The 24,420-nt window shown below is 54.7% G+C and overlaps 1 protein-coding gene across 1 annotated transcript; it reads left to right on the plus strand.

Annotated features, from left to right (window-relative positions):
* The first annotated feature begins 840 nt into the window (after nt 1-840).
* Otop1 (otopetrin 1) lies at nt 841-24,329 on the plus strand. The gene is made up of 6 exons (XM_076865084.2): nt 841-1,243; nt 14,222-14,358; nt 15,956-16,014; nt 18,298-18,428; nt 21,021-21,895; nt 24,159-24,329. The coding sequence occupies exons 1-6, from the start codon at nt 841-843 to the stop codon at nt 24,327-24,329; spliced, it is 1,776 nt and encodes a 591-aa protein (XP_076721199.2).
* Nucleotides 24,330-24,420: the final 91 nt, after the last annotated feature.

Consider the following 24,420-nt stretch of genomic DNA (forward strand, 5'->3'; position numbering starts at 1 on the left):
GGATTTGGGCAGCGTTCCTTGTCCCAGCTCCGTCCTGAGGCTGAGACAGTCCCCACTTCCTTGGAGGGCGAGGGATGATCTCTTCCTAGGAAGTGGCTCGGGTCCTGTTCCGCGTCTGATCATATTGCCCCCAACATACAGGCATACCAGCCCGACAAATAAGAGACCCACAAAAGGACGCCCCTCCTCCTCTTCCCCACCCGGGTCAGACACAGGAGCGACCCACACAGAGACCACAGACAGCAGAAATCCGCAGGGATCAGGACAGACGCACCGACGCACGCACACCCGCAGGCTCGCCCCAGCTCTGGGAGTCCAGCTGCCGGTTGCACTGGCGGCCCTGCAGCTGTGACTTCAGCTCCACCGCAGCCACACCCCCAGCTCACTCCCTAGGGTTACAACAGGGCGACCCTCTGTGTCCCCTGTCCCTACACTACCAACTCTACCAGTGGGCGAGAGGCAACTCTCGCTGCTCTGCGTTTCCCGGGCGCGCGGGGGTGGCTGTGGGCGGGTGTCGGGCAGGGCTGGCCTGGGAGCGCGGGATCAGAAGCCTGGAGAGTCCTGGGAGGACCCCAGGGGTCGCGGCTGCTGAGAGGGGACGCGGACAGTTGAAATCCGGAGCGCGTAGACACCTGGGGCAGGGGGCGGGAGGTGAGGGGACCGGAGTGCCTTGGCAGAGGGCACCAGGCATCGGGGCAGAAGAGGGTAGGGCAGGGATCAGAGTGGCAGCAGGTGAGGGGGCTGATTGACAGAGGGCTCCAGGCAAGGACAGAAGCCAGGAGCAACAGGCTGGGACGGCCTCACACGCCTCCAGGCGAGACCAGGCCAGATCTCTTGAAGATGCCCGCGGGCCCCGGGACATCCGCCTCGCCGGGAGCACCAGCGAGCGCCTCGGACCGGGGCTCATCGGGGCCCCCAGACTGCCCGCCCTCCCCGCTCCTGACTCGGGAGTCCCCGGAATCCCCGGCCCCTCGACAGACCGCGGTCCGCGCCAGCGTTCCGCAAAAGCTGGCGGAGACGCTGAGCAGCCAGTACGGGCTGAACGTGTTCGTGGCGGGGCTGCTGCTCCTGCTGGCCTGGGCGGTGCACGCCGCGGGCGTGGGCAAGCGGGACCTGCTCTGCTTCCTCACGGCGCTCATGCTGCTGCAGCTGCTCTGGATGCTGTGGTACGTGGGCCGCAGCTACGCGCAGCGCCGCCTCATCCGCCCCAAGGACGCGCACGCCGGGGCGCGGTGGCTCCGCGGTGAGTGCAGCGCGCGCGCCCTCCCCTCCAGCGCTCCTTCCCTCTTTCTGGGCCTCTTTTCTGGCTCTCCCTTCCCGAGGTTCGTCTCTGCTTCAAACCTGGGTCCCCTCTGTCTTCAGCTCTTGCCTTACATCATGAAAGTCACAGTTTCACACAGTGCTCACAGCTTTCCCTGAGTACAGCCCTGCAGTGGTGTCACTGACCCCAGGGTGCCTGCCACGCTCCCCTTCCTGGCACCCCCTTCCTGGCACCGGAGGACTCTGAGATCTGGCACGGATGGCGCCTTTCCTCTCCTGCCCTCCGGAGCACTGTCCGGACTCGGTTCCAGGCTCAGTGTCACTTGCCTCACGCCAGCTGCTCCCTCCTGCGGGAATGCCTTCCCCCTGCCCTGTCCCCTGCTGCTTTCCCAGCCGGGGCTCTGGCCTCCCCTATTCTTCCCAGGGGAGTTTTTCCAACACCCCACTTTGTGGTTCCGACCATGCCCTCCACTCCTGGCTCTGGCCTGGGGGAGGGTCACTGTTCTTGAAGCCTCTGTTCCTCCACCACTCCCGGGAAGCCCGGTGACACTCTTTCCTTAGCACTAGAGCCCCCTCGGGGCCTGGGGTGGAACAGGTGCTAAGGAAGTGAGGCTGTGGAAGGGGCCCGGTACCCAGGAGCCACTCTGCCTGCAGAGAAGCACTGGCTACTGCTCAGGACACACTCGCTGACACTGTAAAGTGGGAGCCCTGCCTCCTGGAGCTGCCGCTCCTAGCCCTGGTGCCAGGTGAAGGAGACAGACCTGCCAAGGGCCACAGGGGGCCGTGGGAGTGGCTGTGAGAGAGAGCCTCCAGGAGCGGACAGTGCCCTGCACACCAAGAGGTCTGGACACACCACACACCTCTACTCAGATTCTCAGGCTGGATGGGAATTTAAATCTCCATGAGAGTGGGCAGGTGACTTGGTGGCCTCGCCCACTGGGGGCCCCAGCCTCCGCCCCTGCACAGCGGAGCTCTCACCCTGGATGGGCTGAGGTTGCTGGCACAGAGTGGGCACCAGTACTGTCAGCTCTCCTTCCCAGGGTCCTTCCCCCTGGTCTGGCCCCAGTGCCACCATCCCCCGCTGTGCCTGGCAGGAGGGGCTCTTCCCTCCCGTGGCCACAAGGTGCTCTTTGTGGGGCTCTTTTGTCCCTCATCAGTTTCTGCCTCGTGTTGTGACTAACAGGGACCACGTCTAGTCTTTGGGGAAACTGGAGTCGATTCCAGGTGGCCCAAACTCCTCTCTGAAAATGGCTGTTTTAGGATAGTTCGTGGTTTTAGGACTCTGAGTGACAGGGAGTCCATTGCCACACACGACAGACACACCCAGCAGGACCTGGGACGGTGTTTTAGGATATCCATCCACATAACTTAAACAAGAAAGCCCCAGGGTGTGCCTGCACTCTCCGGCAGGGAAGCAGCTGTCTTTGTCCTTCTCTTGCTCTCTTTCTCCCCCATTTCTTCCATCATCCCTCCTTCCCTCCACATCCCTCCACACCCATTTCTTCCCCACATCCTCTCTTCCCTCTCCTCCTCCATTCCTCCTCTCTTCCTTCCTTTCTCCCTCCCGGGCCTCATCCTTCCTTCCTCTCTCCCTGTTCCTCCTCTCTCCCCACCTCTGCCCCACCCCCTCCCTCTCCTCTGGGCTTACTTAGGGCATGGGCCCTAGTCCAGGCAGAAGTGGCTGTGCTGTTCCAGGCGTGGGCAGCCAGAGGAAACGATGGGAGAGAACTGCGTTTCCTGGTGGCCCTGCTCTATGGGGCACGTCTTTGTGACCTCAAGTAGAGATGGAATAAATGAGGCAAGATTGGGAGAGCACAGAGTGGGCGTCCAGTAAGGGGTGGCTGTTGTCCACTCAGCAGGTCGCCCCTCAGGACATCCATCCAGGCGAGGCACAGGGACCTTGGAAAGGGGTTGGCCTTGGAAGTCTTGACTTGGGGCCTCTGTCCCATCCCCAGCACCTCTGAGTTCCCACCAGTAAGCTGTTGGGCTGGGCTGGGGCCCAGTTGTGGAGCACTGGCCTGGCATGTGTGAGGCACTGGGTTCAATTCTCAGCACCACATTAAAAAAATGAACAAATACAGTTAAAAAAGAAGAAGAATTGCAGCTGCTGCCTCTAGGGAGGAGCTGGGGGTGCCGAGGGAAAGCAGTTCTCCATTCCCATGGATGATCTGAGTGTTCATCAAGAAAACACGAAGCAGTTACGAACGCCAGGGGACTGGGTGCCAAGAGGAGGCACTCTCCATCCAGTAGGAGCTGAGGTTTTGCTGGATTCATAGCTGGAAAGAGAGGGTCGGCCTGGGAACTCAGCTGTCTCCTGTCCTGGTGCCAGAATCTTCTACGTGTGTGAATCTCTGAGAAAGAGCCACCCGTGAAAGTCCAGGCCCTGAGGTTCTCTAGAGAGATTCTGGGCTTGGGTGGCTGCCAGGCATCCCTCAGGGCAGGGAGGACTCTGGTCCAGCAGGTGGGTGTGGGAAAGGGAAGACTTTCTTTGGAACAGAGAGTATTGACCAACCTGAAGAATGGCAGCAGAGTGGCTTATTCGCCCAGCTTCTCCGCTTGCTAAACGAAGGGACTGGTTTCATCCAGAGCGATGGCAGCTGACACCTGGTGCCTGCCATGACACCTGGTGCCACCTAACGAAAGACCACTTTGCCCCAGTAGCGGCCAGGGTCCTGTTTCTCTTGGTTTCTATGTAAGGTTGGCACAGTGAGGCCATGTTCCCCTTGTCCAAAGACCAGAGAAGTGTTTTAAGGAAAGTGGTGAGAACAGTGGTGGGAGGAGCCCTAGCCACAGCTGCTGAGAGGTTTGGAAGGCTGTGCTCATTACAAGCACCCTCTGGTTACTAGTAAGTGCTTCTGCTGTGCGTGTGAGTCGTCACCCTCAGATTTGTTCCTTTCATGAGCTCAGATCCTCATTTAGCCTCAGAGTGAGGCCGGCCCATGTCTGTGACTCATCTCACCTTTGTCCAGTGTGCCAGCCACAGGCCACCTGGAAGTGGTTGCTCAGAGCACTTTGGTCCTGGTCCCTTGGCTTAGCAGACAGGGGACAGCTGTGAGCTGTGGCAGGCGAGCTGTGGAGATCCGGTCCAAGTGGGGGTGCAGTGGTCATTTTGGGGGGAGGAGGTTGTCACCTGGTAAGAAAGTGAAGGTTGATGAAAGGGCTGGGTCCAAGCACGTGTGTGTGTGTGTGTGTGTGTGTGTGTGTGTGTGTAGGGCTGGGCACCCTCAGGGATGGTGGTCAAGAGCAGAGGAGGAGGGGGAGAGGACACTAGAGCAGAGGAGAGGGAAGGTTCCTGCAGCCCTCCATTCAGGGAGCTCACAGCCAGGGCTGGTGTGGGGGTTGCAGAGCCCGTGTGGGTCCTGTGGTAGGGCGTGAAGACTTGAGGAGGTGGGGTGGGGGGCTCCCCATGGGTGAGCTTGGACTCGACGGCCGGGCTTCGCCTGGCTTTTTCTCCTGGGAACGTACCCCTCCCCAACTATGCAGCTCCCTGCTTCTGTGGGCACAGCCTCCCAGACGTGTGCCTCACTTCTTTGGGCTTCTGTGCTGTCCCTGATCACAGTTGATGGAGACAGAGTTTGCACGCTTTGCAATTCACCCATTCAAAGCCAGTGTTGTTTTGTTTGTTTTCAATTTTTGATGTAGGTGGACAGAATACTCGTTTTATTTTTCTGTGGTGCTGCTGAGGATCAAACCTAGGGCCTCTGCCACTGAGCTCCAGTCCAGCCCTAAAGCCAGGGTTTTTAGGACGTGCGTGGATGTGTCCACCCAGAGCCATGGTGAGAACGCCCTCCCACTGCCAAGGACCTCCCTGTACCATAGCCGTTGACCCCTGCTCTCCACTCGCCTTGGGCAACTGCTGGTCCACTTCCTGGCCCACAGAGGGGCCTGTTCTGGTCTCTTCCTACGAATGCAGTGGCACAACGTGTGGCCTTCGTGTGGCCTTTTCCCTCAATCACCGTGTTTTCGAGGTTGGCAGGGCTGGAGGGGGCGCGCTCATTCCATCTACTTGGTGAGGCAGCAGAAGCGGCTTCCGGAGGAGGGCCGACTCCCCCTTACTGGAAATATTCAGGTGGAGGTGGGGTGAGAAACAGAGGAGGGATAAGCTCCTTGCTTGGGAGCAGATGTGTGCCATCGGCTGGTGACAGACAGGGCCAAGGGGCAAGGGGTGCAGTTCCACTTTGCCTCTGTCTTCTCCCTTGAGCGGGAGGGCCTTTGACACCTGCAGAGGGCAGCAGAGAGCCAAGCCCTGCACAGAGGGCACTGTTGCTGGGCGCCCTTAGGTTCGCTTCTGTTCAGCAGCCTGGACTGGGTGCCCACTCTGCCTGCTGGGCACTGCTGGGCTCTGGGGGTGGAAGGAGGCTCTGGCATGGCCCAGCACAGACAGGAAGGGGAGGTGGGACACCAAGGGGTCAGAGCATGTGGCTGAGCCTGTGGCCTTGACAAGGCACAGAGTGCCCCTTGTCTGCCTCAGTTCCCTCATTTGTAAAATGGGGATGCTGCTGCCACCTATCACATAGGGGGACCGTGGGAACTGGGGCATTACCTCCTGTGCAGTGCTGAGGACAGCTTCTGGCACATAATAAGAGGAACACGCTATTATCACAAATAAATGAGTTTTGTGACACACGGGTTGGGAGACAGATGAGGAGCCTGGAGATGGGGATTTGGCGGCTTAGGGAAAGGCCCCCAGAGAAGAACTTTCCATCTCTGGTGGTGTTTGGAGGTAGTTCAGAGAGGCCAGCAAGATCCGCGTTGTGTAGAACTCTATGTGGCAGGCACTGGACTTGGACTTCACCCAGTGGGTCATAGGGAGGCATCGAAGGCTTTAGAAAGGGAACGATGTGACCGTATTTGTACTTCAGAGCAATCACTCTGCCTGCAGGTGGGACCTGGGTTTGAGAGGGGTAAGAAAAAAGGCCGGAGGTCAGTTAGGAGCCAAGAGGAACTAGAACACCTAAGCTCCGGGGAAGCTGCTCTGTGTTTTAAACTGATGAACACACTGGATACAGAGAGCTGAGCTGAAGCGACAGTGGGACATTCAGGAGCAGATCAGGCTGCAGAGGGCAGGTCCTCAGGAAGGTGGCCTTGTCCCCAGCACCGGTCCTGGCATCTCTGTGAGAGTGCCACCAGACTGCATGCATTTTCTTATACATTTTTTTTTTTTTTTGATGGGGTTTCTGGTCTATCAGAAAATATCAATGTAAGGTTAGGATTTCAACAGCAACAAGAGAGCGTGGCTGGGAAAACGCAGATGCAGGTCCTCCATTCCCTGGGAGGGGAGCCAGCGCGCATGTGGAGGGTCCTGTCTCCCCAGTGTCTCGTGGGCACCTGTAGGACAGTGGTCCAGAGGACAGAAGGATGAGGCTGCAGGGTGGACCATGCTGCAAGTTGGTGTTCGTCAGTTCCAGGTCATCCTTGGGCTTTTGGAAAATGAGAGCCCCCTCTCCCCAGGAGCCTCTCCTGACACCAGGCCAGGTGCAGCTCCCCAGCTGCAGGTCCTCCCAGAAGCTGCTCTTGGTGTCCCCAGCCCTGGGCGGCAGGGGAGGTACTCTCCAGCAGCTGTTTCCTGGTCTAACAGGACTGGGAGCTCCTGAAGGCAGAGACGCCACTGACTGCATGTGCTCCCCGTGGCATCCTGAGTGCCTGGCATCGTGCCTCATGTGACACAGGTGCCCACTGGTATCTGCTGAGTCATTGAACCACGGATGGGTTGGATGGACGGATGAATGTGTGAATGGAAAACACCAGAAGCTCCAGGGGAGAGGGTGACTGCTCTGGGAGGCCAACAGCTCTTCAATATGAGGCAGAACTTTTGGATGTAAGCACCAGCCGGTGATGGAAGGTGCACTTGGAGCCGCCCGGCCTGCGTGTCCCCGTGGAGGCCAGGCGATGCCTTGGGAAGCATCCCTGCATGGGATGGAGATATGGTCTAGCTTTGTGGAGACCTCCGCCCCTAAGATCCTGCGGGACAATATCCTGGATCCCAATGCGCCGGCTAACTTCCTGTGGGTCCTAATTCACTAAGCTTTTCTCTGTGGCCCAATGATGCTGCAATGTTGGTAGTAATATTCCCTTTTACAGAACTTTCCAGATAGCACACATGCCATGTGACCACTGTACAAGGACTCCCCAGGAGATAGGTGTCATTGTCATTACCCACACTTTACAGATGAGGAAACTGAGGCACAGGGAAGCCAAGTAATGCCCCTGGTCATCAGTCAGCAAGTGGCAGAAAGCAGGACATGGTGTTGGCCGGCCACCTTTACCACTCTGCTTCCTGCTGTGTTGTAGTATCTCTGATGCTCATCCGTGCTCCATGGACATCCACAGGGTGTACTCTGTCCTTAAGGCATTCTGCAGAGAGAAAATCAAATTCACGGATTGTGGAATTCAACTTTATCTTTTTGATCTTCCTAGTTCTGAAAGTTTCCACTTTTTTTTTTCATTAAGAGCAGTTAAATAGATAAAGCAGAAACGATTTTACTTTGGTATGTGTGTGACTGCTCTATTTCCTTATTTTTTTATGATATGAATTGATAAAAAGAAAAGAGCTCTTCATCCTGTTGATTGATAGCTTTAAATCCCTCCTGGCCTGTGTTCACTTTGCCACTCACACTCTCATTTCATGCGCATTGCTGGTTCCTCTTTGTCCATCCTTAATTCTTTTTTTTTTTTTTTTTTCACTGAAGCAAAAGAAACTTTATTGAAAATCGAGGAAAATCAGCAGAAAAATAACCTCAAACAAGTAACAAAGCAAAGACAAAGGAAATAAGAAGGAAAAAATACCTAAATTAAGACAAAGCTCCAAACTATTTCAAAATGATGGAATTGGATTGGATATGGACTCTAAAAGACGCAGCTGGGGGTGGGGATCTGATGTGGGTGTGGCTCAGCAGAGACTGTGGGGAAATCCTTGTGGGAGAGCAGAGGTCCTTCATTCCTGGAGATGCAGGCAACCGCTGCACTGGGCTGCAGACCAAGACCCCCATAAACCAGGAAAGATAGTGATAACATTGGCCAGGGGCAGCATCAAGGGAAGGAAGTGCACCCAGGAACACCCATTCCACTCCCAGACTGGAGACCCAGACACTCCCAGGTGACTCAAATGACAGGTGATGAATAATAGCCAGAGAGAGGACCTGAGGGACCTGTGGAATGGGGCAGGTGGAGGACCCCCATCCACTCAGAAATCTCCTGGACCTGATTTGTCTGTGTCTTCAAGGTCACCTTCCTCAGGCTCTGCAGTGGAGAGTCTCTTCAAGGTGGCTTCTAGTTCCTTTTCCACTCCCCTCAGGGGCCAGGAACTCTGCTGGGAACCACCCCGGAGTTTCTCACAGGCCTGGACCTGAATAGAGAACCTTCTGGGTCTCCTGGAGCTGGGAGGGTGGTTATCTTTGCAGGATGGGCATATACAACAGAATTTTGACCAGGATGAGTGGGCGCAGGAGGAGTGTGAGGGCCGATGGAAGTGTCCTGCATATGGATGATAGCCTCGTGCATACAGATGATAGCCTCGTTTATGCTTTATCTTACGTTGCACACTAAACCAATCCTGCACGTGTTGCTCCTCTAGGCCGAGGCGGGAGTCCAGGGCCACCAGGGTACTGTGGGATGGAAAGAGGTCCTTCAGGAAGTGCTCCTCCAGCTTCTCCACCTGCTCCTTGCTGAGGATCAAAATAGTCCCACTCGATGCCAATGGCTCCAGTGTATCGCTCATTCTTTTCATCTCATCCTTGACAACGATGTCGTTCTTGGCAGCAACCACTCTTTCCATCTCATCCATAACAGCGATGTTACCCATGGCAGCCGAGGCCCAGTTCAGAGGAGTGGGCCATCCTTAATTCTTAATCTTCATCCTTAGTTAATAGGTGGTCACATACAGGGAATGTATTTGCATTTTACTTTGAACTGGATCCTCCTGCCCTTGCTTACTAATGGATGGGAAGATTAGATCCTTCCAGTTATAATGATTTGTATCCTGACTGTGTTGTTTCCATTTTTCCTTTATGGAGATCATCATGATATATTTTACCATTTCTCTCATTTTCCCTTTCTGCATGATGGCCTTTGAAGATATTATTGTGCCTCTCTATTCTGTTAATGACCATCTTCCCTTCCCATGATCAGGTGCCTATCACTCCATTCTTATTTAAGAAAAAAAACAACAAACAAACATTTTGCCCCTGTCCATCACCTTGCTTCCCACCTGAGATGCTCTGCTCCTCCCGCTTCCTCTCCACCCTTGAGAAAGACCTTTAGGAGACCTTCTTCCCTATTTCCTCTCCCTACTTCCCCATCTCTTTTCATTTTCTTAGCCTGAGACCTTAAAAGGCTTTCTCTCTCGGTTCCCCACCCAGTCCATCTCCAATCTGTAGGTTGTGAAGATATAGTTCAATTCTTGATAGAATTTGCCCTTAGAATGTTTATTCTGTATTGTCTTTATGTAGCATGCAAATTGTACACTCCCAGGCATTTTGTCTTCATTCATTTGGATTAACTTATCTTCTTTTCTTGCCTATCAATTTATTTATCCATTTTCCCATCCATCCGTCCATCTTTTATCCATCTATCCATCTACTCACTTATCCATCTATCCATCCATCCATCCATCCCTTCCAACTGTTCGTCCATCCACCCATCCATCCACTTATTCATCCATCCACCCACTTATTTACCTATCCATTTATCCATCCATTAATCCATCCATCCATCCATCCATCCATCCATCCACTTATCCATCTATTCATCCACCTATCCATCCAATCCAACCATCCATCCAGTCCAACCATCCATCCATCCATCCATCCACCCACCCACCCACTCCGTGCACTCCTCCATTCTTTTGCAAAGTGGCTTCCTCTCCTTTTCATCTCTCCCTATTTTGAGGACTCTCCTAGCTCACTGGCTTGGTGTTGCAGATGAGTTATGCGGATGATCTTTTTCTCTCCCTCTCTACTCTCTGTTCAGCTATCCGCCTCAGAGAGTCCTCTCCTGACCAAACACCCTCAGCCTCAGTGCCCTTTCCTGATCATGTTCCTTCATGCACTTAGCACCTCCTGACATTCTTTTTATGTCTATTGTTCACCTGTTTATTTCCTGTCTCTCCCACTGGAATTTTAAACTCCTAAAGGAAGATCCCCTATTTTATTGTTTTTTTGTATCCTGGTGCCTGGGACAGCAACTGGCTCAAGAGTTGATGCTCAGAAAATAATTGCTGATAAGTACACTTTGCATATCTTCAAATATCTTTCTTCTACTGCCCTGATAGGGGTGGGGGTGTGACATCTTCACTGTGAACAGAGCCCTGGGCTGGCACCCTTTCCTTGCAGGGGACCATTGCAACCTTCCACTGTCTTCTGCTCTCCAGGGCTGCACATGATATCTCTGGTGCCAGCTCATCCCTCTATATTTTGTGTACACCTGATTTAAGCAGTGCTGTGCTTGTGTATTTTTGGTTCTCCAGCATTGTGTTTCTGTCATTCAGCCCCCGGCACAATGCCTCATGCACACAAGGTGTCTCAGTTCATCCTGTGCAGCTATAACCAAACACCTAAGGCTGGGAACTTTATAAATAAAGAGGTTGATTTGGCTCATAATTCTATTGGCTGGAGGGTCCAAGGAGCTTGGTGCTGGCATCTTGGTGAGGGTACCTAGCTGCATCGAGTCATGGCAGAGAAGTGGAATGGGAACCTACCATGTGGAGGAGAGGCGAAGCACACAACCTGCTCCCTTGAGAACCAGCTAAGCAGGTCTGAGAGAACTGCACCAGCCCCGCCAGGTGCTTCCCAGGACCTAACCTAACCACCTCCCCTTAGGCCCCACCCCTTAAAGGTCCCACCCCTCTCAACATCACCCCCACTGAGCACCAAGCTTCTCACACATGAAACTTTGTGTGACACACTCAAACCACGTTCAGACCATATGGAGGAGCCCTCCAAATACTTGTGGTAAGTGGATCCATGGAAGGGAGGGCCTGGAGACTACTGAAGGAATATGAGGCATCTCACAGAATGCTTGGCCCGCCAGCTACAGGGGTGTTCTAGACCTCTGCTTCTCAAAGCGGGTCCCAGGCCAACCCCATTAGCCCTGCCTGGAACTAGATACGTGTGCAGATTGAGGGTCAGGGACTGGGGGTGCAGCTCAGCGATGTGACTCATATCATAGCGGGAGAAACTGAAGTTGGGGGCAGGGATGTGGCTGTGGAACTCCATGCCCTCCAGGACTAGCGCTGGGGCCAGAGCTGCAGGACTGGGCCCTGCGCCAGGCCAGCTGCCTGCCTCGGCTTCCTCTGTTCTTGTTTCTTTTCTTTTTAAATATATTTTAGTCATACATGGGCACAATATCTTTATTTTGTTATTTTTATGTGGTACTAAGGATGGAACCCAGGGCCTCATATGTGCGAGGCAAGCACTCTGCCGCTGAGCCTGGCTGGCCCCTGCCCCAGTCCTGGCCCCAGCCCCCGCCCCAGCTGTGTTCTTGTTTCTTTTTTGTAATGTAAACGAGCCTGGCATTTGTCAAGACATTTCAAAGCCCTGGGATCCAATCTGCACTCAGAGTTTCTGGCTTTTCTATAGTTTAAGAAAAGGTGAGCTGGAGTTGTTTTGGTGGCTTTGGGCAGTAGAAAGGAGCCAGGCGCTTGCAGGACTTGTCACGGGCGGGGTGTGTGTGTGTGTAACCTCATCGCTCACTGCCTGCTCCTTCCCGCTGGCTGCTCCATGGTGCCCTTGCGCACAGCCCACATCCAGGTTCCCCTGTGCATGGGACAGAGTTGTGATGGGGTCAGCGCTGGCCCAGGAGGACGAGGAGCTTCCACACTGCGCAGGTGCCTCTGTCCTGCTCTTCTCCCTGATGTCCTGGGTTCCTTTCCGTCTGTTCCCACAGGCAGACTCCTGTGTTTTCACCTCTTGGTCTTAACCTGTGGGCCCCTCCCAGGTGGCTGCTGCAGGCCCCTTACCTGGAGCTTCTGGAGTAGACTTTCTACCTTAGGAAAGCTATCGACACACAGAGAGCTGCATAGGCCCTGCGTCCCCGCGTGCCCACCGCCCTGCACCTCCTTCAGGACCTTAGGACCAGAGCATGGAGATGCTACAGCTGGGCAGCCGCGCTCTTAGATCTCTTTAGAGAAGCTTCCAGGCCTTCCGTTGGCGCAGTCCACCGTCACTCGTTGAGTCCTTATCTGTGGACTCCACGTCCATGGGTTCAGCCAGCCAGGCACTGAAGATGTTGGAAAACACCCTGCGTCTGCCCTGGACACTCACAGACCCCCAGCCATTGCTCCTAATCATGCAGCTCACGGATGATCTGCACGGATTCACGTCGTCTCCGGTGTCAGAGTGACCTAGAGACGGCGCGTGCCTGGGAGATGGGCGTAGGTTGTTGGAAAGTGCTCTGCCACTGAGCACAGGGCACTCAGGGTCCTCAGCGTTGGGTTTGTTGGGGTCTGGGAACCAGGCTGTGTGGGGGGTCCACTGTACCTATCATTTGTCAGGCTCTGGGAAACTCATAGGGTGGGCACAGTGATGAGCGGGACAATCCCTACATTCTAGGTTCATCTGTCCAAGAGTAGAATTTATTTTACTAATATATGTCTTTTATTTATGATTATACATATACATATACATATATATATATATATATATATATATATATATTATATATAATATAAATAATATATATAAATAATCAACTGACATTGACTGACTGAATCCTTTCCAAGAGTGCGGTTCAGTAGGTCAAGTACATTGGCATTGCCTGTTTCCTTCCTACCCTGCCTGTCGGGGCCCTCTCCAGCCCCTGGCGCCCCTATCCACATGCTCGCTATGGATTCGCCTGCTCTAGGTGGCTGAGGTGAGTGCAGTTCTGCGGCACTTGTCCCTTGTGACTTGTGTGTTCCCATGATGTCCTCGAGACTTGCCCGTGTGTCATGTGTGTAGGATTCCCTTCCTTTCCGACGGTGGGTGGCTCTGTGTTGTGTGTACAGACCTTTCTTTCTTTACTCAGTTACCCACAGTGCGGACCCGGTCAGCTCCCACCTGTTGGCTGTTGCACACGGTGCTGCTAAGGTACGAGTGTAGGTGTCCGCTGTCCACTGTATTGTTGCTTCTGGTTCTCTTGGGTATATGCTCCGAAGTGGCATTGCTGGGTCACCCAGGAGCTGCAGTTTTAATTTTTGAGGAAGTGCCACACTGGTGCCCATGGTGGCTGCACCATTTTGCACTCCCATCCATGTGCACAGAGATTCCAGCTTCTCCGTATCCTACCACCATGCCTTGTGGTTGTTATTTAGTAGCTATCCTAACAGAGGTGAGGTGGCATCTCCTGGTTTAGGTTTGCATTTCCAGATAATTGGTGATGTTGATCATCCTTTCATGAACTTGTCGGCTGTTTTCATATCCTTTTAGGAGAAATGTTCATGCACATCCTTTGCCTATGGAAGTTGTGGGTGTTGTTGAACTTTAGGTGTCTTTATATATTGTGGATATTAATGGCATCATCTGTACATAATGTGCAAGTATTTCTACCTGTTCTTTGGGTCACCTCTTCACTGTATTTTCTGTGATGCACAAACCCTCTTCACTTTCAGGTAGCTCAGTTTATCCATCTGTCCGTTGTCTGTTTTTGCTGTCAGGACCAAGAAACTACCGTATAGTCCATAATATTGCGAAGCGTTCCCCTGCGCTGTCTTCTGATAGTTTTGCACTTCCAGCCTTGATTTAGGTCTTTGAGTCACTGTGAGCTAACTTGGGCGTGCAGCATAGGTTGGGGTCCTTCATTCCCTTCCATGTGGCTATCCAGTTCTCCCAGCACCAGGTGTTGACAGTACTGTCCCTGCACGTGGAGTGGTCTTGGCACCCTTGGCAGAAATCCTTGACCCACATCTGATGGCGTACTATGGTTGGTTTTGAAATGACACAGTGCACATTAACACATACGCACGCATGTTTCTACCCTGCCCGCGTAGGAAGCATCTCACTGTTTGCCATCATCACCGTCATCCTGGGGTGCTTCAAAGTTGGCTACTTCATTGGATTTTCCGAGTGTCTCTCGGCCATGGAAGGCGTTTTCCCTGTCACACACGCGGTGCACACTCTGCTGCAGGTAATCCACCAATACTAACGACGTCATCTATTGTTGTCAAGTGTCATCAAGCGCGTCCCTAGGTGTGTGAAGTCCCTGGCCATAGAGACACGTGGCAAGTGGGAGCAGCCAGAGCTGCTGCAGACCCAAGTTTTCGAATATGCCAAGTGCTTTCCCCATCTCTGTGTGCGATCCCTCCAGCTACCTTCAACAGCAGGTGTGGGCTCTGCACAGCAGCCAAGGTATGGAACCACCTCGGCGTCCGTTGGTGGATGGATGGATGAAGAAGATATGGCACATGTGTGCAGCGGAAATCATCCAGCCTTAAAGAGAATGAAATCCTGGGCAGGCAGCAATGGGGATGGGCCTGGAGGACATTATGTTAAGTGGGTGAGCCAGGCACAGAGGCTCCTGTGTGCTCCTTCACGTGTGGAAGCCGAAGAGAAAATGAGGGAGATATATAAAGGGCTCAGCAGTGTTTGGCATGGAGTAGGTGCTCAATATGTGTTTGTTTCTAAAATCAGGCCTTAGATGTTTTAAAAGTGCCTATAACGCTGGTATACAGGAGGCACTCAATCAATGTCAACGAGTGAGTGAGCGGGCACAGGAGGATATTTGCTGAACATGTTCACATTCCAGGAGCCGGTTTTAAGTGATCAGAATGGATTCTCTCAGTTAATGGCTCACAGTGCCTCCAGGGCAAGTTCCTTATCTTCATTTTGCAGGTGGCAAGCAGTTAGAAAGGTCCCCCAGGCTAGCCCAAGGTTTTGCGGCCAGGCAAAGAGGGACTCGGGTCTGATACAGATTGAACATCCCTAATCTGAAACTTTGAGCACTGACAGGTTGCTGCAAGCAGAAAATTCAACCCTGAATTTTGTGCACAAAATCATGTAACATATGGCATGCATATGAGGCGTAACAGAGAGAATGAATTCTGGGTTTAGACTTGGGTCCCATCCCCAAGATTTCTCATGGCATATATGCAAGTACTGCAAAGTCTGAAAGAATTAGAAATAAAATCTGGCACCTGGAATCTGAAACACTGCTGGTCCGGAGCATTTCAGATAAGAGAGGACCAACCTGGGCCAGCCACAGAGCTGTGGCACCCTGCCCTATGCTGCTGCTGGGGGCTGTGGCCGGGGCTGGATAGCACAGGGGAACAGGACCCTGTTCTTCATTCAAAGTGCTCAACATTTAATTTCTGGGCGCTGGCTCTGTTCAATGGATATTTCTTGGCTAAAGCCTGACAAATGTGCTGTCATCAGACTTCAGGTGCTTTCCTGCCAGGCCACTTCCGTTCCCACCCCTGCCCCACAGCAGACATCTCCAGTCGACTGCAGAACTCCATCCAAAGAAGACAGCACAAGTCAACCACAGCACCCCTCCCCCGAGACCCGCGAGGCCCCACCTGCTCTCCCCAGTGCTCCCAGCCCACTGTCCCCATGGGGCCAAGATGCTGCACCTGAGAGAGGAAAGCCACTTGCCTTTCTTGGGGTGGGAGGTCATTCATGTCCCCAGCGTTTTCTTGGACCTTTTCTTCAGGTTTTAAAACTCCCCAAGTGTGCAAATCCAAGGACACTTGTCCCACTGATGTCACTTCCTCTTCCTTTCGGCCTAGGTGTATTTTCTCTGGGGACATGCCAAGGATATCATCCAGTCTTTCAAAACTCTGGAAAGGTAAAACCTGGGGGGCTGCCGCGCGTGTTGAATTTGGGGTTCTTTTAGAAGGAGCAAGCCTCACAGCTGCCTCTTGCTGGGTGGTGAACTCAGGGACCCCCTGTCTGCTCAGGGCTGGACAGCGGAGCCCTCTTGGTGGACCCCGGCTTCAGCCCCTTCCTGGGACGGCCCTGGAGGTAGAGCAGGGTTTAGTTTTGACTTGGCCATCTGCACCAGTTCCCTTTCATGGCCCTCCGTTTCCTCATCTGTGCAATGGGGACGACTCGGTGGCCTTCCCTGGAGACAGAGTGAGGCAGTGGACACGGACTAGTGGCTTGGCAAGTGCAGGGTCTGTTCTGAACGGCCCGCCTGGCTCTGCTGACTGTGAGGTCGGAGGACTCCATCTCCAGGAGGCCCCGGGCCCACGCGGGTGCTTCAGGTGACCAGTATTTGCTTGGTTGAATGACCTCCTGCCTACAGACTCTCCCCGAGGAAGGGAAGCCCCCTCACCACGGTTTGGTGGCATCAGGTGACGGCTGATATTAAAACACTGATTTGCGGGTGACCACTGGATAAGCTGCTTCGACAGGCCGTTGAATAGAAATAGGTTTTGCCCACCTCACTGTGCAGAACAGGGTGGACATCAGGTGTGTGGGCACCTTGGGGCTTCCTGTGTGCCATGGGAAAAGCCAGGAGGCACAGGGCATCCTTGGCTGTTGTGAAAGGCGCTCTTCAGTGGCCCTGGGCAGCAGTGGTCCCTGTGGTGGCCTTGGCAGTGAATTTTGACCTCGGTTTTATTAGCCCCGGAAGCCCCACCTCCACCCCCCTGGACCTGGGCATTGGCTGAGCCCGGCTGACTCTGTCACAGGTGGGTGGTGGCCCTAGGGGCTGCGGGAGCAGTGCTTTTCCTCACTCCAGCCACTGTTGACTGTGGCCCCAGGACACTGCGGCCCTGACCCTGTCCCTCCAGCAGAGGCCAACTCAGCCCTGCCTTCAGGTCTGGGCTGGGCAGCGCAGCAGCCCACAGCCACTGGGGGCGACCAGCCCGTGAACGGTGGCCCCTCCAGATGGACACGTGCTGTGTGTGTGGAATACACTGCAGATGTCAGAGTCTAGAACGAAACAGGGCGGAAAGCGCCTCAGTAGGATTTCGGGGTTTGATTGTATGTCACCATGATGTGGCCTCAGGTGTGCTGGGTTTAATGAAGTTTTATGACAACTGTTTGAGTTGCCCCTTTTTACTGTTTCTGAAGTATGGCCACAGGTGCTCTGGAGCGTCCTGTGTGGCTCTCATGTGGTCCTGCATCGTCTTTTCACTGGGCAGCACTACTCTGGGCCATGCTTCAGGCGTCTGTCTCCAGGATTTGCCACCTGAGTGGGACAGGGACCTCACACTGCCTCAGCCTTGCTGGTGGAGTGTTTGGTGACAAGTCCAGCCAGAGTGGCTATTTACTCTATGTGTGACTATAGGTTAAGTCCTGAACCTCAGTGGGACTCCAGAAGCTCAACGATATTATCACTGAGCAGGATCTTTCTAGGTTTCTGCTCTGCTATTCTCAGCAAGTTGGTACTTCATCGCATCCTGGTTGCTTCATGGTCATAATATGGCTGCCACAACTCCAGCCTTCATGTCTACACTTAAGAATGTCATAAGAGGGAGCTAGACCTCTCTCATTCTTACCTCTTTCATCAAAAAATGCAAAAGCTTTTAAGTAGTGCCCCATAGACTGAGCCTCACATCCCAGTGACCAGAATGGCTAAGTCTGGTTGCAAGAGGAGCCAGACAGCAAGGCTCTGGCTTGTGTTGTGTGTGGGAAGGTAGGTGGGAAGGCAGGAGGCTGGGTGATGGTAGCTGGGTGGCCAGTCAGCAGGGCAGCTGTACCCACACTCCAGGTATCCAGAGTAGCCCTTCCATCTCTTCCTCTCATTGTTCTCCCCTCCTCTTCCTCTGGAGGACAGGCCTGGGCTATGGGTGGGGTGTCTTCTCATCCTGAAGTCTCTTCCCCAGAGGCCAGCTTCCAAGACAGTTCTCTGATGTCCCCTAGACAATGAGTTGAGTCCAGGGAGTTCAAGATGAAGGCAGAATGCGAAAACTCTGTGGTTTTGGAAGGTCCCGGGAACTGCCTCGCCCAGCCAGACAGAGCCACCCAGAGCCCGGGGGGTGGGGGGTGAGAGGGGAGAAGCAGGTGTGCGCACGTGTGAGCGCACATGTGTGCACGTGTGTGCGTGTGCACCCCTCTCACCCCAGGGGGCCTGGATCTGTCCCAGGGCCACTCAAGAGCCGAGCCCCGTGTCCTTCCCCAGGTTCGGGGTGATCCACTCTGTGGTCACCAACCTGCTCCTCTGGGCCAACAGCGTCCTGAACGAGTCCAAGCACCAGCTGAACGAGCACAAGGAGCGGCTCCTCACTCTGGGCTTCGGGAACATAACCTTAGGTGAGCGGGGCCCTCGCCACAGGGCCAGAGTGACCAGGGTGGCCCAGGTGGCAGAGGTGGCCCAGGTGGCTAGGGTGGCCGAGTGGGCTCCACCAGCTCCTCACTGGCAGGAAGCCCCGCCGTCCCTGCCTCTCTAGGTGGGTCGCTGAGCGTAAGGAAGGCCTCTGTGACCCAGGGCTGGAGCCCAGGGCCATCAGCGGCTGCCTTTGCTCCTGGCGGGGTGCGGCCTGGGGATGGACACTCTGTTTTCCACTGGGGAGATGGGCGGCGGCTGCCATTGGGGTTCTTGGTTAAACCTCTGGGGTGAGGTCTTTCTACTAAAGTCATGGCTTAGGGACCCTGGGAGTGTAATGGCAGGCTGGGCTTGGTGGCGTTGTGGGCAGGAAGTGTTCATTGAGCTGGGCTTGCCCAGTGCTCCGGGCCCATGGATACCCTCCCATTTCTACTTGAGAACCTACAGTATTAGTCTTCTTGTTTCCTTTCATAAGGTTTTGTGACCCATCACCTCTGTCCTGGGACATCCTGGGACACCTGAGACTGCAATGTCCTGGGAGCTTTGGTTCTGCCCTCACCTGGCCCTAGCTGTGTGGCCCTGGGAAGCCATGTGACCTCTCTGAGCCCACCTTTTCTCTTTTAAATCGGAGGACCGTGTACTTTCAAAGTCTCCTTCCTGCTTAGTGAGCTGCAGGTCTAGCTTTGCAACCCCAGGCCAGTCCTGAGAGCTGCTTGGAGCCTGCTCCCCACTGGGAGTGAGGGTGACAAATTCACTCCTGGGAAGCCCTCCTGTCTCTCGGGGCTCACTCCCCCTTGGTATCACAGCAGCAGTAAGGCTTCCTCTCATTCTGCTGAAACACTCAAGTTTCCAGCACATTTGACTCTACTCTGTTCTCTCCATCTCTATTCTATTCCATTATAATTCATTTGGTCCACAAAAATATTGGCTGCTACCCTCTCAGTAGGCTTCACAATCTGATATTGGCTTACTCAGCACTTAGAAAATGCTGGCTATACAATTTTTCTTCCTTGTAAGATGATTATTTTCCAGTCTCATTAAAACACACTTGTAAAGAATCTTTGCTTTAATTTTTATTTATTTTATTTTTGATATCAAGGATTGAACCCAGAGGTGGTAACCACTGAGCCTCCTCCCCAGGTCTTTTTTATTTTTTATCTTTAAGGCCTAGCTAGTTTGCTGGAGCTGGTTTTGAACGGTGGTCCTCCCGCCTCAGCCTCCCAGGTTGTTGGGATTATAGGCCTGCACCTCTGTGCCTGACTTTATTGTTTTTTTATGATTATGGCCATTATTTTAATTAACTCTAAGTCTTAAATGAATATTGTAAAGTTTTTTTTGGCATGGATTTTTTAAATTCATTTTTCAGCAGGTTTCTCTTTTTTGCTCTTTTTAGATACACATGACAGTAGAGTGTGCTTTGACATATTATACATATTGGAGAATAACTCACTGCAATTAGGATCCCATTCCTGTGGGTGCACAAGATGTGGGGTTTCAATGGTCATGTATTCACATATGAGCATAGGAAGGTGATGTCGATTAATTCCACTGTCCTTCCTATTCCCACCTCCCCTCCCTTCCCTTCCTTCCCCTTTGTCTGACCCACTGAACTTCTATTCTTCCCTCCCCCGTGTGTTGGCATCCACATATCAGATAGAACATTTGGCCTTTGTTTTATTTGGGGCTGGCCTATTTCACTTAGCATGACAGTCTCCAGATCCATCCATTTACTGGCAAAGGTCATGATTTCATTCTACTTGAAGGCTGAGTAATATTCCATTATGTATATATGCCCCATTTTCTCCTTCCATTCATCTGTGGAAGGGCACCTCAGTTGGTTCCCTAGTTTTGCTATTGTGAATTGAGCTGCTGTAAACATTGATGTGGCCAGGTCACTATAGCATGCTGGTTTGAAGTCCTTGGGGTACATGCTGAGGAGTGGGATAGCTGGGTCAAGTGGCCCTTTGTTCTGTGGCTCCCTTGTCTTCTAGCGCTGGTGCCAATTTCTGCCGCCGGCACCGGTGTCTGCGTGTGCCCATCCCTTGCCACTCTGCCCAGGGCTGTGTCTTCAGGGAAAGCCTTTGCTACCTACAGAGCATTTAAAAACTAATTTTTAAAACCACACACATCAGTCATATTCACGAGAAAATTCAGTAATACAGAAAAGCCAACGCAGAGGGAAACAGAAATCCCTTCCCTTTTGCGGGATTTTTGTGCCCACGGCTCCCCTCTGGCTCGTGTCCACATCGGGCGCCCCAGGACCCAGAGCGAGTGGGCGCTGGTGCTCTTCTAGCTGTGGGCCACCAGCCTGCGGAGGTGTCAGCCGAGTCTCTATCTCTCGAAGGTGGAGGCAGGGTCTCCTCTTGGGGCCCTGTTTCAGTTCAGAGCAGCCGGTGAGCGCACTGGGGGCACTGGGGGTGGCCGGTCCTACAGCTGCCCGTGCTCTCCGCGCGGAGGGACAGGGCCACCGCACTCCCTGCCCGGCCGGCCGGCTGGGGTCCGCGGCTTGCTGGGTGGGAGGCCACCTGGCGTCCAGGGTGGCGGCTCTGTGCTGACGGCCGGCTCTCCTGTCCCCCCAGTCCTGGACGACCACACGCCGCAGTGCAACTGCACGCCGCCCGCGCTGTGCCCGGCCGTGTCGCGCGTCATCTACTACCTGTACCCCTTCAACATCGAGTACCAGATCCTGGCCTCCACCATGCTCTACGTCCTGTGGAAGAACGTGGGCCGCCGGGTGGACAGCCCCGCGCGCCCCGAGATGCGGTTCCGGTTCCGCCGGGGGATGGCAGGCGCGGCGCTGGGCCTGGGCGTGCTGGCGGCCACCATCGGGGTGGTGGCCGTGTACCTGGTCCACATCGGGCGCTCCAGGACCCAGAGCGAGTGGGCGCTGGTGCTCTTCTACCTGTCGGCCACCAGCCTGCTGACCCTCATGGGCGCCGCGGGGCTGCTGGGAATCTGGATCTGCAGGATGGACGAGCAGTCGCTGGATGAGTCCAAAAACCCGGCCCGCAAGCTGGACGCGGACCTCCTGGTGGGCACGGCCTCGGGCTCCTGGCTCATCTCCTGGGGCTCCATCCTGGCCATGCTCTGCGCCACCACCCGCCCGCGCTACACCTGGTTCAACCTGCCCTACTCCGCCCTGGTGATCGCCGAGAAGTACATCCAGAACCTCTTCATCATCGAGTCGGTCCACCGCGAGCCCCAGCCGCTCCGCGAGGACATCCGCACGCTCCGCGTGGTCGCCGTCTGCAGCGGCGGCACCTCCTCCCTGGCCTCTTCGGGCCCCCGGAGGGGAGCGGCGGCCGGGGCAGTCAACGGGAGTCTGCAGCCCGGTTGTGGCAAAGAGGAAGAGGAGCGGGGCCGCTGGCCTCGCGAGCCTCGTGTCCTGCAGGGCAGCACCAGGAGGAGCGTCCTGAGGAATGTGGCCGTCTTCCTGTTCCTCTGCAACATCTCGGTAATCTCTCCAAGCTCCTGGGGTGGCCTGCCAATCAGCTAATCTGTTTTCCTCACCTTTTCCAAATCAGGGGTGGGGGTGGGTGGTACGAGAGTGAATGTGAGGTTAAAAGGGGACTGAGTCCTGGGAATCCTGCTAGAGCTCAGGGCACGCAGAGGGTAGGTGAGAGGACGCCAGCTCTTCCCTTGGGAAGGTCGAGCAGGTTGCCATGTGCAATAGGAGGGTGGATCCTGTCAGTATCAGCATTACTTTGGTTGCAGATGATGGGCTTATGTCTCAGTGACTTTTACCAATCTCACAGGACGCTGAGGATCTTCTGCTTGGGTTGGGTCTGAAGCTGAATCATGCCATGGAACTCCACCTTTCCTCTCAGCCATACTCTGCATGGTGCTTGCTGCCACATGGTGTTAAGATGGTTGCAGCAGTACTGGGCATCAGGTTTGGGCTCAAGATGGGAAACAGAAGGGACAGGTTAATGCTGCACAGTGTCTCTCCCATGGCCACCCCTTGCTGCAAAGATGCTGGAAGCATGGAGAGTTTGCTTTCCAGCCCCGTGACTGAAGCCAATCATGGAGAAGCTGTGGTCACTCACATAAAGTTGCTTGACTCAGCCTCAGGGACTGGTTGGGACCAAGTGGCCAAGACAGGGAAAAGCATTTTGGGCAGAGGCCTATAATGTGCAAAGACTCAGAGGCAGTGGACACTGTGGCATATTTTGGGAGCACAGAGCATGGACCACATCCATGTGTAGCAGAGAGGCAGAGTGGGACACAGGAGGGGAGGTCCCCTTGGGTGGGCTCTGGCGTGAGTGGCCTCCTTGCCTGGGCTGGGGTTCAGCCTTGGTGCTGAGGGCAGGACGGGGCGCTCTGGCATCGTCTTGGAAAGATGCCCAGGCAGCCATGTGCAGGAAGGGGGCAGAGGTCAGGTCGGCGGCTGGGAGGAGGCCCGCAGCAGCCCAGGCAGGACAGGACGGGCGTGAACCAAGGCAGAAGTGGTGGCATGGAGAGAAGAGGTAGGGACAAAAGCCGGCCTGCTCCTGGGGTTTCTCTAGAGCCGGAGTTTCCTGGTGGCCTGTGGCAGTCACAACCAGGGACAGGGGAAAGCTCTGGGGCTCACGTATGCAAAGAAGGGAGGGGCCCAGAAGAGCCTGGGACCTGACGGCCATAAGAGGTTGAGCAAAGGAGAAGCCGGTGGAAGGGACTGGAAAGGACCAGCGGAAGTGGCAGGAGGGCCCCCAGAGGCTCGGGAGCAGGCTGGGGGAGTTGTTGGGGATGTTATGAGGCCACACGTGTCAGTGACCTCTGCTGAGTAAGAAGCCACCCCAAGCTTGGCAGCTCAGCACCACAAACATTAACCACTTCATGGCGTCTCAGTTCTGCAAATCCAAGTGCAGCTCAGCTGGGTCTGCTCAGGGCCCTTCCAGGCTGCAGGCTGTGGGCAGGCCGCGTCCCTGCCAAGGCCTCATTTGGGGATCTCATTCCAGACCCGATCCCATGGCTACTGGCAGGATTCTGCTCCTTCGGGGCTATTTGAGGGCCTGTGTTCCTTGCTGGCTACTGGCCTGAGACCTTCTCTGTACCCAACCCCAGGCCTCTCCAGAGGGTGGCTCAGCCTGGGACAGTCTAGGACCCCAGCCTGCTCTCTTGCAGATGGCAGATCTGACTTTGGAGGTGACTTTTGCCCTGTTCTGTTAGGAGTGCTCAGTGGGCTCTCCTGCACTCCAGGGGATGGAACTGCACAGGCCGTGACTCCAGGAGCTGGGGACACTGGGGTCATGCTAGGGGCTGCTGCCGGGAGTGGGAGTGGAGGGCGCTCCAGAAGCATACAGTAGGAGCAAGAGTCCCGGACCCAGCAGGGTGCACTGACAGTGGTGGAGGGGAAGGGGCCTGGCCAGACTGAGGGGGGTGGGGCCGGCGTGCGGGTCATTTCTGTACATTTTACCAACTGAATTCTCACCTAGGGCCTCTCAGAGGTGCTAAGACTTCCTGTGTTACAGATGAGGAAACTGAGGCTGGGTGGGTTGGTGGGGAAGGAGAGGAGGGGACAGGTGCCCACGGTACTGACTGCCAGGACTTGTGGGTGAGGATGGAGGCTGGTGGGTGGGCGTTTCCATGGAGACAGGAACCTGGGGGGCTCAGCATCCTGCCAGGAGTGACACAGGCTCCTGGATCTGGGCAGCGCTCCCCTGTGGTGAATGGCGGTAGTGCGGCCTCCTCCAGGATGGGAAGCCGCTCACCTTGACAGACTCCCTCTTCTTTTGCAGCTTTGGGTACCTCCCGCCTTTGGCTGTCGCCCTGAGTACGACAACGGACTGGAGGAAGTTGTCTTCGGCTTCGAACCCTGGATAATTGTGGTCAACCTGGCCATGCCGTTTTCTATTTTCTATCGAATGCACGCGGCTGCCTCTCTCTTTGAAGTCTATTGTAAGATCTAGTCTGGTCCACACAGGATTGGGGTCAGCTGGCAGGGCAGTGCCCGGGGCCACCTGGGAATGGCCGGGCTGGGCAAACATCGCCTGACTAACC

The sequence above is a fragment of the Callospermophilus lateralis genome, chromosome 8 (assembly GCF_048772815.1).
Source record: "Callospermophilus lateralis isolate mCalLat2 chromosome 8, mCalLat2.hap1, whole genome shotgun sequence".
NCBI classification, from domain to species: Eukaryota; Metazoa; Chordata; class Mammalia; order Rodentia; family Sciuridae; genus Callospermophilus; species Callospermophilus lateralis.

Bases quoted from the DNA above. Each gene is read 5' to 3' on its own strand.
- Otop1 (XM_076865084.2), top strand. From the start codon at position 841: ATGCCCGCGGGCCCCGGGACATCCGCCTCGCCGGGAGCACCAGCGAGC. The intron at 16,015-18,297 runs GTAAAACCTGGG...GTCCTTCCCCAG, and splicing joins TCTTTCAAAACTCTGGAAAG to GTTCGGGGTGATCCACTCTG. The intron at 18,429-21,020 runs GTGAGCGGGGCC...CTGTCCCCCCAG, and splicing joins CTTCGGGAACATAACCTTAG to TCCTGGACGACCACACGCCG.